The sequence below is a fragment of the Myxine glutinosa genome, chromosome 2 (assembly GCF_964187855.1).
Source record: "Myxine glutinosa chromosome 2, kmMyxGlut1.1, whole genome shotgun sequence".
NCBI lineage: Eukaryota > Metazoa > Chordata > Myxini > Myxiniformes > Myxinidae > Myxine > Myxine glutinosa.
The window spans coordinates 159,990,076-160,008,174 of NC_136262.1; the positions used below are offsets into that span (position 1 = coordinate 159,990,076).

The 18,099-nt window shown below is 47.4% G+C and overlaps 1 protein-coding gene across 1 annotated transcript in view; it reads right to left on the bottom strand.

The window, feature by feature from the left end:
- LOC137421133 (SH3 and PX domain-containing protein 2B) overlaps positions 1–18,099 on the bottom strand; it is a 203,116-nt gene that overhangs the window by 43,461 nt on the left and 141,556 nt on the right. The window contains exon 6 of the mRNA XM_068106874.2: positions 6,509–6,534. Coding sequence (XP_067962975.2) covers positions 6,509–6,534 — 26 coding nt within the window. The remainder of the gene's footprint in view (positions 1–6,508; positions 6,535–18,099) is intronic.

An 18,099-nucleotide genomic window follows, 5' to 3' on the forward strand; every position in this document is an offset into this window, starting at 1 on the left:
AAGCCATGTTCACAGTGCAAATGGTGGGACATCCTGCAAAGCTATGTTCACAGTGCAAATGGTGAGACATCCCGTGAAGCTATGTTCACAGTGCAAATGGTGGGACATCCTGCAAAGTTATGTTCACAGTGCAAATGGTGAGACATCCCGTGAAGCTATGTTCACAGTGCAAATGGTGGGACATCCTGCAAAGTTATGTTCACAGTGCAAATGGTGAGACATCCCGTGAAGCTATGTTCACAGTGCAAATGGTGGGACATCCTGCAAAGTTATGTTCACAGTGCAAATGGTGGGACATCCCGTGAAGCTATGTTCACAGTGCAAATGGTGGGACATCCCGTGAAGCTATGTTCACAGTGCAAATGGTGGGACATCCCGCGAAGCTATGTTCACAGTGCGAATGGTGGAACATCCCGCAAAGCCATGTTCACAGTGCAAATGGTGGGACATCCCGTGAAGCTATGTTCACAGTACAAATAGTGGGACATCCCACGAGGCCCACTTATAGCGCTGCCATAATATTTTTATTTGGCTGCGAAAAGCCGTGAATACGTGAAGCACATGGCCGCAAATGCATAAACAGGTCACGCTCATGGCTCGTGGAAGGTATGATTTTTTGTGTACACCCAGCTACGTTGTGTGTGGCTGGTGGAAGATACATTTTAAAACTGTTATGCTCACAGCTAGTGGATTTTTTTGCTCACAGAAAAAACCCATGAATAAGCAGGATACAGGGCCGTGGATGTAGAAGCACGTCACAATTTATCAACTGCGAATATGCGGAACCCGCGGATGTTGGGACCGCGAATGTCAGGGTCCGATTGTTTTATGCTTATAATGCTTACCTTCAAAATTATTTTGGTTTAGGAAATAAGGACTTGTATTTCAAACACCGAACTAATGTATTGTTACGGTTTTGAGAGTGTACATATAACATCATTAAAGGTTAAATGTTTGCCCCCATAGTTAGTCCACAAGGAACACGTAGGCCCATTACAATTAGTTATGTCATAGTATGTAATTCCCTGGTGTCATAGTAATTCCCTGGTGTTGGGCTAGTGGCTAGGGTGCCGGCTTAGGATCCTAGGATCCTGGGTTCGAATCCCGGTCGATCGCTGAATTAACGCCAGGGGGGTTGACTCAGCCTGTCATCCTTCCGAGGTCGGCTAATTGAGTACCAGTTCACTGGTAATTCCCTGTTTGTCGTTAAAGGCGGCAAAAAGGGTTGGCGTCAGGAAGGGCATCCGGCCGTAAAACATTGCTTCAAAAAGGGGACCAAAAAAACAACAACAACCACGGTTCCCGAAAAAGGCCAACCCCCGCTTTGCGGGGAAAAATGGCCTCTAAAGGTGTTTTTTTTTATTTTTTATAGTATGTGTAAGAGTATGCCATTTCCCTAGTGACATCTGCGTTGTGTAAAGAAATAATAAGTTTAGGCCCTTTCATTTTGCAGCCGCCCTTCAATTCCACCAATGCTATTTTGGGCAAACTCGATCCCGCGCCCCATTCGGCTAATCCACCTCGTTTGTTACGCTTTGGCCGCCAGCAGCGTTAGCTGCCTTTTGCTCGCTCAAACTAGTCGGGTGGCCACGAGGTAGGCCTGAAAAGGGGGATGAGCGCGAGGACGAGGTGTGGCCGCATCAAGCAGCGCGTCAGAGGGCGGTGACGGTAAGGGCAACAACCAACCAGGGCTCGGTGGGCATGGCATGCTAGGGCATGGCAAGAAACGTCTGGTGAGTTCCAGAGGGTTCCAAGGGCGTGGCCATAAAACCCTTGGCGCAAGGCCCCCACCTCAGTTGAGCTGGAGAGGACTGCCCGTATGAGGACTGATTGGAGAGAGCTTGCTTACTCAAGAGGACTTGATGAGAACGGAGTCACGCATCGCGAGCGAATCGTATTGAAGGAGCACATGGTTCGCGGTTATTGGAACTGTTCGCTTATTACGTACGCAGCTGAGCCGCGAGTGTAACCGCCACAGCCAGCCTACCGTTTCCCTGTGATAGTCCCGCACGCGCCAAACGACACGCGGAGAGCGCTGCCGTCTGTTCATCTGCTTCACGGTGCGAGTTGGGGACCGGAGAACGAGCTGCCCGGACGCCATTCCTGGACCATCGACCTGTTCATCTGCAGCCCCGTGTGAGTGTGTCTGTGTGTGACGGGCCCGTTTGTCCAGGGATAAGTTAAGACTGTATAAGGCTGCACTGTGTATTCTTCTTCTTCTTCTCATTGTACAAAGTGTAAATAAATTATGTTATTCCTTTCTTCCAAATCCGACTGTTTTAGTCATTTCCATCATTGGGTAAGCGTGGCACGATTACGAACCGCTTGGATTGGGTTAGTCATTGCCAGCGGCTCGGGTCACGGGTCGCTACCGCTCGGCGTTTCCACTAACACCCGTGATTCGGGCGGGGCTTATTTCCTCGTTTCTGGGCGGCATTTGTACTTAGGTAATAGCGAATCCCTAGTCCTAAAACCCTACCTAACGCTGTCCGAGTGTCCGGGAAGGACGTCATCGGTCCCGGGTCCCGTCGGCTAGTAAAAAGACAAAGGGACTAATCCCCCCTTGGTAAAGGGGAAAGGCCGGCGTTGAGATCCGCAACAGTATTTTAGGGAAACATATCACTGAGCAGACGACAAAATCTACGAAGTAAGCCGTTGTCAATTCGACATATTGGACAAAATTAAAATCCCATCAATTTTCTACAAATATACGAACACCTGATAAATACAAACACATTACAAAAGACATGTAGAAGATAACACCAAAACAATTCAAGAATGTATACATATAGAACTTGATGCGAGTGCGGCTACTCTTCTCCCTGAGTCTGTCACACACCCCCTCACTCCCACCTGACTCCACCCCATCCACTAGGCCACAAGGGCAAGCCATTAGGAAGCTGGCTCATCCAATCTCACCCCCTCTCCTCCTTCCGAGGCCAGGCCATGAGAATGGCACAAGTGGTTTAAAGATAATGCGCAATAAAACTCCCATGGTTAGGCAGGGAGAGGCATGGTGCAACAGGGATGGGGATAGGGAAACCTTGATGGTTTCAGTGCTCAGTATTCCACTTGCGCATGCTACCGGTGCATTTAACTATTAACAGTACTTAGGATGTAATAAAAGCACCTGTAACACAATGAAAGTCATGACACAAAAGTGCAATTACCTAATTTTGAATAAACCATACCCACATGGGAATCCCATTCACATGCCAATATCTGATTTTGCTGAAGCAGTTTCTTGGAAAGGGTTATACTGGGTAGTTTACCATTGCCTTCCCAGAAATAGTTAGGGCAGGAATTTGTAATTTGTTCATGGTGCCGGCGATAGCTCGCCTACACTTATTGAAGAACACCGTGGGATATTTAACGTCCACCAACTAATGCGGGCAGAAGGGAAGCTCAGCCAGAACTCCCCCTCACGTCTCCCATCCAAAACTCCCCCCTCCCTTTCAATTCTCCGCCTCCTAAACTCCCCCCTTGCACTCAGTTTAACGTCCATCGGAGGGACGGCACACACGTTGATGAATCAGGCTGCCTGTGAAACACCAGGATGACTGACTATAGTTTGGTCAGGATTCAAACCTATGCTAGACAGCTTAAAGGTGAGTGTGTGTACCTCTCGGGCCTCTAGGCCTTCCTGCCAGCCTTTGGACAATATAGGGAATGAAACATTTTGATAAATTTCCTCATATTTGGGATAAGTGCGGAAATTCTCAAATTGATGAGACGAAGGGAACCCAAGCTAGGCAGCTCCTAGGGGTGAGTGTGCACACCTCTAGACTAATATCATACGAGCCAGCAGAACATGGCAACCTCAAATAAGTCCATGAATGCTGGCATCATGGGTGCTAGCTTCTTGAAAAGTTCAACTCAGATCCAACCAACTTTATCAGTCGTCCAATAAATGGTAACTAAACGTGGCATCACCACCGTGGTTTTCCAAAAACAAATTGGAACTCATGCAACAAAAGTACAATGAATTTTGCCCCGGGAAAAGTCAAGGCCTCGATTTTCTGTAATTTCAAAGGAATCCTCCTGATTGACAATATGCCTGAAAACACCGACAATCGCAGGGGAATACTACACAAATCTCATTCAAAAATTGCAGGAGACATCAATGACGGATGCCATGGACATCTTCCTTCACGAGAACAGGCTTGTACACAAAGTCTGTGTCCGCATTGCGCAAACCACTTTCATTACTCTGGCTAAAGCCACCAGCTTGGACTTGGCATCCAGGCCCAAGTGATCTGTTTCAACATTTAAAGTCCCACCTGTGAATTTTATGATTTGCTGGCAATGAGGAACTGAATGAAGCAACCAAGAAGTGGCTGAAGGAGCAATCTGAAAATGTTTATTATGCAGGCATAGACAGTTTTAATGTAAGGACAAATTGGGCAAGTGTCTTGAAGTCACCATGAGGGGCATAGGGCTGCCGAGGCAGTTCAATTTGGCTAAGGAGTATAATCCTGGACGGGTCACCACTCCGACGCAGGATACTCGAATGGCTTATTACCCCAGTAAGCTGGTACTCATTTTGCCGACATTGGAAGGACTAGGGCATGCCCGTACTATATATATATATCTAAAATTATATCCCCCCCCTCTATTTACATGAAATGGTTTGGTCCAAAGCGAACGGCTTGCGAGTACGGTGACAATCCCCCCCCTCTATTTACATGAAATGGTTTGGTCCAAAGCGAACGGCTTGCGGAGTTTGGTAAAGAAATCGCCATCGCGTGCACAAACGCGCAGGAAAGCGAAAGAATCGCAAATTAGTTTTAATTAGTTTTAAAACATAGTTTAACGCCAACATAGTTTGCCAACGTGAAATAAATGAATACGCTCTCAAATGTGCCGTCCGAGGCAGAGTCTGTTCGGCACGTTCGGCACACGTGATAGCTCGCTGCTCTCTGATTGGTTGAATCGTTTTTTGGACATAGCTCGGTAACTACTTGTCCGATTAATATGAAACCTTGAAAAGGCACATCCTCGGGTCCCCAGCAATATACCTGGCAAGTTTAAAGTATATCGGACCCGTGGTTGTCGAGAAACAGCGGTCACAGACAAACAAACAAACATACACACAGAGATTAGTGGAATTATAGATAGACTAGGGCATTGCCCGTACGTGGGTGCCCGTTCCGTGGCCAAAAAAAAAAAAAAACGCTACCCGTACGCTCTACCCCGCCCGTACGCCCGTAAACAAAAAAAGCAACGCTCTTCGCTTCCGCCCTTCGCTCTGACTGAATTGGGAGAAATAATGCGCATAAGAAATCGAATTACGTACCGTAATGGCGGTCAGCTCGTAACGCGCTCAGCTCCGCTCGTCTCACATCGGCCACGCCTACGCAACAGAGCGTTCTGTGATTGGCTGCCGGAAGATAAGTCGTCACTGTCCGGAAGTTCGCAAATCGCAGTTAGGATGAATCGTTTTAATTTAATCGCAGTTTGAAAAGAGGGGAAAAAAGAAAAGCCTTGCCTTGCTGCAAACAGCTGCTGCAAACAACAACAACATGGAAGGCTGCACTGTCCGGAAGTTGGCATATCGCAGTTACGATTATTTTAGTGTTAATGGCCAATTATTCAATTAGCGCCAACGTATTTTGGCTGTTTGCAATTTAATCGCAAGGAAAAGTAGAAAGAGAAGAGGGAAAAAAAGAAAAGCCTTGCATTAACGCATTAACGCTTGCATTGCATTAACGGTTCGGCACACGTGATAGCTCGCTGCTCTCTGATTGGTTGAAGCGTTTTTTGGACATATCTCGGTAGGTACTTGTCCGATTAATTACAAACCTTGAAAAGGCACATCCTCGGGTCCCCAGCAATATACCTGGCAAGTTTCAAGTATATCGGACCCGTGGTTGTCGAGAAACAGCGGTCACAGACAAACACACAGACACACAGACACACAGACAGACACACAGAGATTGCTGGAATTATAGATAGATGACAGGCTGAGTCACCCCACTTGGTGTTGTTTCAACGGTATGACAGGGGTTCAAACTCAAGACCCTAAAATCTTAAGCTAGCCACATTAACCGTGAAGCCCACACCAGGCTATTGAACTCAATGGATGCCATAAACTATCTTCTATATATATAAAAGAAAGTTTTTGTTTGTTTGTCTGCATGCGCTAATCTCCTGAACGGTGAAAGATAGGAGGAAACCTCTGAAACAAAAAATGTCGGAACGGGCCCAGGGAAGGTTATAGGCGAGGTGGCGAGGCCGGTCGAGGCCGCTTCGGCCGGGCTGGGCCCATGTCACAATTAAAAGCTGAGCTGAATTATAGTCGTCAATCTTCTACGGCCACGAGTAAAAGCTGAATTATAGAAGTAAATTCATTCAAAAAGAACCCGGGCAATGCCGGGTGCATTCGGCTCGTATAAAATAAAAAGGTCTTGGGCTATTGTGAGTATCTCGTTCCTATAACTTTTTGATCTCCACCCGTATGTGATTTAAAAGACGTTAATTTTCTGTTCATATCGATATGCTTACTCACCGAGGCGTTTCTTGGAAGCTGCATCGCTGAAAGAGAGAAGGTAGAACACATGAATCACATGAGGATGTTCAACAAGGAGACAATGCTAACATATTGACCAGACTCAGTGGTGTAATGGTTAGAGCACCCGCTCTGAGTCTGGGAGGTCAGAGGTTCAATCCCTGGCTGAGTCATTCCAAAGAGTTATAAAATACGTGCTGCTTCCTGGCAATTGGTGCAATACAATTAAAAGCATGCATCTTAAAATATACTGTAAATATGTACAGTTAAGGGAATGTATAAGCATACTGAGCTCAAATCCTTTTTCATAGAATACTTACGTTTGTGAGAGGGGGCTCAGCTATTAGAATTGAGGTATTGAGGCCCCCTGTTTGTGCTTGCGTAGATTCATCCATGTACTAAAGACCTGTGGATAGGTGTAAGTCACCCTGTCGGTGCACTGTTAGGAGATGGGGTAGTAACCTTTAGTGTATAGAGAAGGGTAAGGTGTCTCGTCCCTTTGCACTCCAGCGTTAAAGCGGGTGGGAGCCGAATGAGAGAGCAGTCCAAGCTGCAACATCCCCTTCCACCACCCTCCCCATTTGTCCCTTGCCTTGGTAAAGAGGAAGACGTTCCGCCCTCCCACAGCCACCCATGGTTGGGGGCAAGTAAAGCGACATGCCATTGGTACATGATACTTCCGGGGACACAGGATAAATTATACGAGATTTTTGCATCTATTGGTGAAAGGAGAAGTGTCTGTTTGCGTGTGTCTGTTTGTGTGTGTGTTTGTGTGTGTGTGTGTGTGTGTGTTACAACCATGGCCTCCGCTATTACACATGGTATATATACATATAGTCTACTTGCCAGCAATGTGAACCCAGAAATGTTGAGTACCCCAAAGTTTTAAGTTAGAAATGTACAGTATGGGTCCCCAGCACTTATAAACTGCCGGATGCTAAATTGCATATGTTGGGCAATTAGCAAAATTAGCATTAATAGCATTAACCCTATCAAACATAGGCCTGGGACACTGAAATTTCTGTTTCGCTCTATTGCTCCACTTTTATTCACAGGTATTAGAGGTAACAAAAGCAAGTACCATACCAAACTAGATTTAATATGACTATGGGTAAATAATATCCTCAAAATTAAAACACAAGTATACCCAAAATTATCAGAGCTGAAAAATATGTGCACTAGTTACACAACATAAAACTTCCATCAAGAAAGAGCGTCTTGCACTTCTACTACTCTGCACTGTTATAAAGCATATCCTCATCATAAAACTCATCCTCATCGTCTTCATCTTCTTCTCCTGACTCTACATTCTTGTCATATTGCTCTTCTTGCTGTGAGTGTGTGTGTGTGTTGCAACATGTACTATCAGAGCCTTTGCAGAAGCAGTAGCTGGTACAGGCCAGGCCTGCAGCTACGCAGCTGCACTTTGCTGTTAAACAGGGCTTTAACCCAGGTTTGCAGCTACAGCTTATCATTTCCAACACGGCAGGAGGAGCAACGGGGCTTGCATCCAGGATGGGCATGATGACTTCCTCTCCCTTCTCGCCTTCCTTCTTATTCCATCCAAACTCTGTTATGTCCACAGCTGGTGGGTCAGGGCAGTCTGCTGCTTTCCAAAGCAGCACCTGTAGATGGGCACGCCGTCCATGGAGGAGAGCGTTGCGCTCTGTAGGAGGCAGTGTCTTCAGTGCTGGGGGGGGGTTTTGCGCTTTCGGTAGATGTCATGTCTGGCGACGTTCAGATATGCCGACTCCCTCTCGTTGTACAGAGCCAGGAAGAAACCACTCACTGCCTCTGTAATCTGTAAATCAGTAGCTCCCTCCTCTCCGATGAAGTGAAGCAGGTCACCAGGTACTACTCTCATGGCCTTGAGTGCGGACACCTTCCCTTTCCCCGCGGGATAGGAGGTGGTGTCACATCCGGAGAGAGCATGCATAGCCAGGATGGAGTGACACTGCTCACCGAGATTCTCTACTGTCGAATTGATGTTGAGAATAGTGCCATCCCATCTCTCCATCTGCAGGTTACATGTGATACCCACCTTCCAGCACCAATAGACCATGAGTACGAAAACATCAGTGTCGTCGCTGAGAATGCGGACAGTTTCAGCTCCGCGACTGGCTGCATCCAACATGTATGAGATGAGGGAGACGTCAGCCTCGTCATGAGTGACAATACTGTCTGCTTTGCTGACCATCTTGATGTGATCTCCTATGCTGTGTGTGCACAGGAGCTCACCCAGTCTCCGTTTGTTTGTCTTGTTCTTCATCACTTTGTCGCGGCTAGGTAGAGGGGTTGCAGTGAGAGTCGGTACTCTGTTGAGCTCTCCCCAGCTCTTCTCTGCCTCTCGTGGTCTTTGGCAGAGACTTGCTCATACCGGTCAAATATGACAAATGTTTTGGTGATGTAGCGATTAAGCCGGCGCCCCATGCTGGCTGCGAGGTCAGCCACAGTGCCTGACGATGGCCACACCACGTGGTAGATGAGCTGCGATGCATCAACGAGTACAACATGTGGTGGGTGGGGATTGGGGGCAAGGATTCCAAGACGCTGGACGATCACAGACTTGTTACCCTTCCTGAGGCATCCATACTCATCGATGATGGATGCAGGGACCGGGCCGAGCTCGTAGTCAAAGAGGGCAGAGAGCTCCATTCTTCTCTTGCTCCCCACCACCAGCAGCCGAGCAAACAATGCCTCAAGGTCACATATGATCTTCGCATTGACCTTCACTCTTTTTTTGGTGAATGTCATTGTCACCACCTTATTTGAGATGGGTGCATGAAATCTCTCAGGAAGTGATGAAGAGAACAGTGTGCTCATGTCCTGTCCGATCTTCAATGCATCTTGCACATTCACCTTTTCATCTGCCACCTGGTCATTTATGATAAGGTGGAGGGTCGCGGTCTCTATGGTGAGTGGATGGGAGTTTTCCTGTAGCATTCAAACGGAGCAATAGAGCGAAACAGAAATTTCAGTGTCCCAGGCCTATGTTTGATAGGGTTAATGCTATTAATGCTAATTTTGCTAATTGCCCAACATATGCAAGTTAGCATCCGGCAGTTTCTAAGTGCTGGGGACCCATACTGTACATTTCTAACTTAAAACGTTGGGGTACTCAACATTGACGGGTTCACAAGAGGGCTCTATAGGCTTGGCAAGTAGACTAATATACCATGCATATACATGGCATATTAATAGCACATGATAGGACCCCGACTCCTCTCATCCACAGATATTTCTCATATCCTATATTCTTGTGAATCCGTTTCGGAGGACTTCCGCTTCCGGTCCCTCAAGCGAGGAAGCTTACTTACTTCGATCTCTCCACGGCATCAAAGTTTACGTATTTTCCCATTCGTGTCTTTGTCAAATTTCCACTGGTTATTTTATTGTGTATGAGTTATTGTGTGTTTCTAGTTAGTTTTGGTTTTGTAATTATTGCAAACTTGCATATAATTAATCGTTTTCTGTTAGCACCGTGTGCGTGGCCTGGTCTCTATAGGCTCCCTCCGCCTGTCGGTATTTTGTGAATACAAGTTCTTTCCTTCGCTGTATTTGCTTGTTTCTTTATTTTCTTTTCTCTGCCTACCTCCCACGAATATATTACCCTTTGTCTAACGTTTTAAATACCAAAAAAAAAAATTACTTTATTATTTCCTTCTCTCCTCACAGACACGTGCTTGTTCTCTTGCCCCCTTGTCTCGCCTTGTGCCCCACCCCATTTATCTCGTTTTCTTCCACCTCTCCAGCCTTTCCAACTCTAGTTTCCTCCATACTCATTCAACCCTTTCTCCTTCTTTCTCAAACCCATGTCCTCACTTAGGGACTTTTCCCAGATTGTTTTTCACGGTTTTGTTTAAATATTATTTAAATATGTTTAAACTTTCCCCTGCAGTGTTTTATTCAGTGGTTTATTACAACATGCTGTTTTGCTTCCTATATAAAAGGCTTTTTTTTCAATTTGCTCTTCAATTAATTCCACTTCAAAAAAAATTCAATCTCTTACAGTCCTTCCTTTCTACATTCTCTAAACTCACCTTCATTCCACCCCTCCTCTATCGTTTTTAAACAGATCTCTGACTTGAAAATCACAATAAACCCAGTTTATAATAAATTTTCGTTTTTCATTAATCATCCACTTTCTAAACTCCCCCCCCCCCCCTCACACCCCCCCTCCGAAACTCACTCCTCATCCCTCCCTTTCAATTCTCCCCCCTCCCCTCCTAAACTACCCCCTCGCCCCCCCCCTCCCCTCCAAATCTCCCGCCTTGCCCCTCCCCTTCAAATCTCCCCCCTCACCCTTCCCCTTCAAAACTCCTCCCCTCCACCCCTCCCCTTCAAAACTCCCCCTCACCCTCCCTTTAAATTCTCCCCCTCCTAAACTCTCCCCTCGCACCTCCCCTCCAAATCTACCCCTTTTCCACCTTCCCTTCAAAACTCCCCCCCCCCAACTCCTCCTTTATAATCTCAACCCCTACCATCTTTCTCCAATTCTCCCCCCACCCCCCTACTCCTCAAAGCTGCCTCCTCCCCACTTAATCTCTCTTCTATCTCATACCTCCACCTCCTCCAACCTTCTACTTTGCTCTGCCCCCCCCCCCCCTCAAACAACCCCTCACTGTGCCTCATCCCATCACCATCAAAACTTTTGTCCACCTCATCCTTCCCTTTCTCCTAACGTTTCTACAATCTCTGACACACTATCAACAGCACTCCCTACCTCCCCCTCTCAACCTTCATCTTACCCTACCCCTCCCCTGTCCTACACCTGATGCTCCCCCTCCCTCTTCCTTAATGGTATGGATCTCAAAAAACCGGGGCCTTCGCTCAAACCTGATTGATCTCTCCATAAAGGTTGCTTCTGACAAACCAGACGTAATCTGCTTAACAGAAACTTTCCTCCTTCAAGATGACCGTCCACCAAACAGTGATGACTCCATCTACATCTCGCTGTCTGATAACATGGACCAACTTCTATCTACTCATCCCAACTCTCTCTTCCTCATATGTGGTGATTTCAACTGTCATCATCCCATCTGGCTGGGTGTGGGTAGCTCTCTCACCAGCCATGGCACCTCAGCAAAGGACTTCTGCGACTCACTGGGACTGACACAATCTGTCAATTTCCTGACCCGGATCTCAGTCAATGGAGTATCTTCTCTTCTAGACTTGTTTACGACAAACTTCCCTGCAAATGTCTGCTGCTCTTCTTCTGCTCCAATCGGTTCTTCTGAATATTTCCTTGTTAAAGTGGACATCTCTCTGGCCATTCTCAAAGAGCCTCCTCAGCACCGACGGGTCTGGCCTTTCACTCAGGCTGACTAGCACGGTCTTCAAGCAGCCATCAATCATCTGGAATGGTCTCCCATCTTGACTGCCTCTGACATAAACTCTTCCTGGGAATTCTTCCAAAGTAAACTGATCTCTCTCATGCACAGATTTATCCCATCTCTTCTTCAGTTTTCATACCCTTCCTCCCGTCCATGATACACTGAATATTGTGGTGAGGCAGTTGCCCTGAAACAACTTGCCTTTGCCTCTTGGAAGGTTAATCCAACTGAAAGCAATCTCAGTTCCTTCCACCTAGCTCGGAAAAAGTGTGTGTCCACCCTCAGGAGAGCCAGGAAGCACGATCTCTCTAATCTCAAGACTGAACTCTCAAACCTGTCTCCTTCCTCCAAATCCTGGTTGCATCTTGTCAAATCTCTTTCTGGTGTTTGTTCTCCCTCCATCCCCTCCCTTACCTCAAACGGCTACACAGTTGACATCGCACGTGACAAAGCCGAATGCCTCAACTCTGTGTTTGCTTCAAAATCTTGTGTCCCAAACCCATCTCTCTCTATACCCACCATACCCAATCGAACCCAGCTGCACCTGGACACTGTGTCCTTCTCGCCTGACAAGGAGGAGAAGTTTCTGTCAAACCTCGACTCTGATTCTGCAACTGGACCAGACGGCATCAGCCTACGGGTCCTAAAATCCTGCTCTGAAGCTCTTTCACACCCTCTCTCGATTCTCTTCACCCTCTCTTTTGCTCAAGGTCATCTGCCATCAGCTTGGAAATCAGCAAACATTACCTCTTTACAAAAAAAAGGTGCAAAAACAGATCTTTGCAACTACAGATCAATCAGCCTGCTCCCAATTATCAGCAAAGTCATGGAATCCATCATTGCTTCGGATATCAAATCCTTCCTCTTCTCCAATGGCTTGATCTCTGATCATCAATTTGGTTTCAGACCAGGTCATTCTACTCTGGTACATGCTGCTTCTGCTGTCTCAACAATGGATGGAGGTCCTCAATGCCAAACAGGAAATCAAAGCTGTCTCCCTTGACATATCACGTGCCTTCGATGCGGTCTGGCACCCCACTCTGCTCACCAAACTCTCCTCCAATGGTATCCATGGAAATATCCACGCATAGCTTGCGGACTTACTCTCTGGTCGTAGTCAACGTGTGGCCCTGAATGGATTTCTCTCATCTCCACTTCCTGTTCAGGCTGGAGTTCCCCAAGGCAGTGTTCTGGGCCCTGTGCTTGTTCTGGTCTTCATCAATGATCCCTCTGACTCTCTGGAAAATCCTCTCTATCTCTTTGCTGATGACTCCCCTCTCTGCCGCTCAATTCCTCATCCCTCAGATCAGCAGTCTGCAGCCTCCTCACTCTCTGCAGACCTGGACAAAATCACAAACTGGTCAAACAAGTGGAACATGTTTTGGTTTTGGTTTGAATTGTTTTTCCTGTTTTGTTTTGTTTTGTTTGTTTTGGTTTGAATTTCCTGTAACTCGTAATTAATTAATCCTGTTCTGCGCCTCGTGTGCGGCCTTGTACCCCTGTCGGTGTTTGTTAACTTAAGTCCCCTACATCGTGTTTTGCTTGGCTCTCAGTTTTTCCCTTCTACACCGAACGTAATACTCTCTGTCTAACGTTTTAAATCCCCACCCCACCCCACCCCACCCCCCCCCCCCAAAAACAAAACAAAAAAAACATTTATTTTTCCTTTCTCCACGTGTGCCGTTGTCTCATCCTGTACTTTCTGTCCAGGTGTATCGCGGTGCTTTTCGCCCCGCCCCCATTATCTCCTTGCCATCCACCTTTTGCCCTGTTCACGTGACTCGTGGTGGTCCCTCTCGGCCCTCCCCCCGTTGGTATTTTGTGCATATAAGATTGTTCACGGTTCTGTTTAAATATTATTTTAAATATGTTTAACCTTTCCCCTTCAGTGGTTTATTCAGTGGTATATTACAACACGCTGTTTTTCTTCCTATTTAAAAGGCTTTTCTCAATTTCCTCTCCAACTCATTCCACGTCAAAAAAAGGAAATTCAATATCTTATACGTCTCCCTCACTACATGGTCTAAATTCACATTCATTCCATCCCCCCTCCATCGTTCTGAATCGGATTGCTAACTTGAAAATCACAACAAACCCAATTTGTTATCAATGTTCGTCTTTCATTAATCATCCACTTTCTAAACTCCCCTCTTGCCCCTCCCCTCCAAATCCCCCCCCTTACACCTACACTCCTAAACTCCCCCCTTACACCTACACTCCTAAACTCCCCCCTTTCCCCTCCACTCTTAAACTCCCCCCTTGCCCCTCCACTCCTGAACTCCCCCCCTGCCCTTCCCCTCCTAAAGTCCCCCCTTGCCCCTCCCCTCCAAATCCCCCCCCTTGCCCCTCCACTCCTGAACTCCCCCCTTGCCCTTCCCCTCATAAACTCCTCCCTTGCCCCTCCCCTCCAAATCCCCCCCCCTTGCCCCTACACTCCCCCCTTGCCCCTCCCCTCCTAAACTCCCGCCTCACTCCTCCCCTTCAAAACTCCCCCCCAACTCCTCCCATTCAAATCTCCCCCCATACCATTCCTCTCAAATTCTCCCTCCTCCCCCCTCCTCAAAGTTGCCTCCTCCCCACCTCGTCTCCCTTCTATCTCATGCCTCCACCCCCCCCAACCTTCTACTGTCCCATGCCCCCCCTCAAACAACCCCTCACTCTGCCTCATCCCTTCACCACCAAACCTTTCATCCTCCTCATCCTTCCCTTTCTTGGAACTCTTCTGTAATCTCTGACACACTATCAACTGCTCTCCCTACCTCCCCCTCTCATCCTTCATCTTACCCTACTCCTCCCCTCCCCTGTCCTGTACCCGATGCTCCCCCTCTCTCTTCTTTAACGGTATGGACCTCAAACATCCGGGGCCTTCGCTCAAACCTGACTGATCTCTCCATACAGGTTGCTTCTGACAATCCAGACTTGATCTGCTTAACAGAGACTTTCCTCCTTCAAGATGTCTCTGATTCCTCAATATCTCTTCGTGGTTACTCCCTCTTCCGGTATGATAGACCTGAGCCTCGTCCTGGTGGTGGGGTGGCTATCTTTATCAAAAACTCTCTTCCTCATTCTCCTTGCACTGCCCTCTCTCCTCCTCACCCCCAGGAGTACCTCTGGCTACGGCTTCCTCTCCGCTCCCACCTTTTGTTCATATGTGTTCTGTACCGTCCCCCAAACAGTGATGACTCAATTTACATTTCACTCTATGACAACATGGACCAACTTCTATCCACTCATCCCAACTCTCTCTTCCTCATATGTGGTGACTTCAACTGTCATCATGCCACCTGGTTGGGTGTGGGTTCCTCTCTCACCAGTCATGGCACCTCAGCAAAGGACTTCTGTGACTCACTGGGATTGACACAATCTGTCAATTTCCCGACCCGGATCTCAGCCAATGGAGTTTCTTCTCTTCTCGACTTGGTTATGACAAACTTCCCTGCTAATGTCTGCTGCTCTTCTTCTGCTCCAATCGGTTCTTCTGATCATGTGCTTGTCAAAGTGGACATCTCTCTGGCCATTCTCAGAGAGCCCCCTCAGCGTCGAAGAGTCTGGCATTTCACTCAGGCCGACTGGGACGGGCTTCAAGCAGCAATCAATCGTCTGGATTGGTCTCCCATCTCCACTGCCTCTGACATCAATTCTTCCTGGGAATTCTTCCAAAGCAAACTGATCTCTCTCATGCACAGATTTATCCCATCTCGTCTTCAGTTGTCTTACCCTTCCTCCCGTCCATGGTACACCGAATCTTGTGGTGAGGCAGTTGCCCTGAAACAACTTGCCTTTGCCTCTTGGAAGGCTAATCCAACTGAAGGCAATCTCAGTTCCTTCCACCAAGCTCGGAACAAGTGTGTGTCTACCCTCAGGAGTGCCAGGAAGCACTATCTCTCCTCACTCAAGAACGAACTCTCAAACCTGTCTCCTTCCTCCAAATCCTGGTGGCGTCTGGTCAAATCCGTCTCTGGTGTTTGTTCCCCCTCCAACCCCCTCCCTTAACTCAAATGGCTACACAGTTGACACCGCACGTGACAAAGCCGAATGCCTCAACTCTGTATTTGCCTCAAAATAGTGTCCCAAACGCATCTCTCTCTGTTCCCACCTTACCCAGTCGAACCCAACTGCTCCGGGACTCTGTGTCCTTCTCTCCTGACAAGGTGGAGGAGTTTTTGTCTAACCTCGACTCTGATTCTGCAACTGGACCAGACGGCATCAGCCCACGGGTCCTAAAATCCTGCTCTGCCGCTCTATCTCACCCTCTCTCTGTTCTTTTCACCCTATCTTTTGCTCAAGGTCATCTGCCAGCATCCTGGAAATCAGCAAACATTACCGCTTTACACAAAAAAGGTGCAAAAACAGATCCTTTTAACTACAGACCAATCAGCCTGCTCCCAATTATCAGCAAAGTCATGGAATCCATCATTGCTTCGGATACGAAATCTTTCCTCTTCTCCAATGGCTTGATCTCTGATCATCAATTTGGATTCAGACCAGGTCACTCTACTCTGGACATGCTGCTTCTCCTGTCTCAACAATGGATGGAGGTCTTCAATGCCAAACAGGAAATCAGAGCTGTCTCCCTCGACATATCACATGCCTTCAATACGGTCTGGCACCCAGCTCTGCTCACCAAACTCTACTCCTATGGTATCCATGGAAATCTCCATGCATGGCTTGCGGACTTCCTCTCTGGTCGTAGTCAACGTGTGGCCCTGAATGGATTTCTCTCATCTCCCCCTTCCTGTTCAGGCTGGAGTTCCCCAAGGCAGTGTGCTGGGCCATGTGCTTTTTCTGGTCTTTATCAATGATCTCTCCGACTCTCTGGAAAATCCTCTCTATCTCTTTGCTGATGACTCCACTCTCTGCCGCTCCATTCCTCTTCCCTCAGATCGGCAGTCTGCAGCCACCTCACTCTCTGAAGACCTGGACAAAATCACAGACTGGTCAAACAAGTGGAACATGTCTTTCAATCCTGACAAATCTCACACTCTTACTATGTCTCTCCGAAAAGATCGACTGGACAACCCTCCCATCTACTTTCTCAACAATCCTCTCCAAGAAGTTCTGTCGCTCAAGCTTTTGGGTCTCACTATCTGCCATGATCTTTCTTGGGAAAACCACATTTCCAAGCTGGCCTGCAAAGCCAGTCGCCGACTGGGCATCCTCCGTCGTGCGAAGTCCTTCCTAGGCACACCTGAGCTCCTCACCACATACAAGGCTTTCATCCGCAGCTCAATGGAATACTGTTCTCCCCTATGGGCTGGTGCTCCTGCCTCACACCTAGCTCGGCTTCACGCTGTTGAAACCAAAGCTTTCAGAATCATTGGAATCTCCCGCGATGAAGCTATCTCTGAGGGCCTTTCACTCACTCACCGCAGGCAGGTAGGTGGTCTTTCTGTCTTCTACCGACTCCTCTCCGGCCTTGCTCCCCCAGCTCTCTCTGTGCTCTGTCCCCCAAATATTCCTACAGGTCGCACAAGATCTGCCAGCAAGCCTCTGATGGTTAAACTGCCAAAATCTGAAACTGCCAAAATGCCAAAAACTGCCAAAATCTCGGCTCTCTGCTCACCTTCACTCCTTCATTCCTCTTTTCTCCCGCCTCTGGAACAAACTCCCACACTCCCTTCAATCCCACTCCTCCCTCCAGGTCTTTAAAACAGCTGTTCACCACCATCTCTTAACTTCCCCCATCCAAAACCTTGATCTTTTCTACCCCCACTAATTCACCCCAGATCCACCTTGTTTGTAATTCCAACTTCTTTCCTGGTAGTCCTGGCAGTGTCCATATGTTTTATGCCTCTCTCAACCCCCCCCCCCCCCCCAAGCCCTCTCCCTCCCCAAGCCCTCTCCCTCCCACAGATCTCCCGATGTACCTGGTTCTCTACTGTTGTACTTGTGTGCTTCCCTCTCTCTCCCCATCTTGTCTCCCACTCCCTTTATTATATGTTTTGTGTCGGTTTTTGTTATTTTTGTGATTAATGTTAGCTCTTACACGAGCCGCGATCTTGTATAGAAAAAAATAATAATAATAATTATGCAATTTGCATTCAGGAACAAAACAATTAGGGTTAACCATTTTGAAATTACCACTCAATAATCTAAATGCTGAAAATTATGTTTAAAGACCTTTAATCACAGATTTTGCGCAAGCAACGGCAGGTTAAATGTGCTCGGTGAGCAGAACCTCATCAGTGTAAATGCACACAGCGCATGCACATAAGGCCTTGTTTAGCATTTGTACGTCCTTTCAAAAGTCACATATTG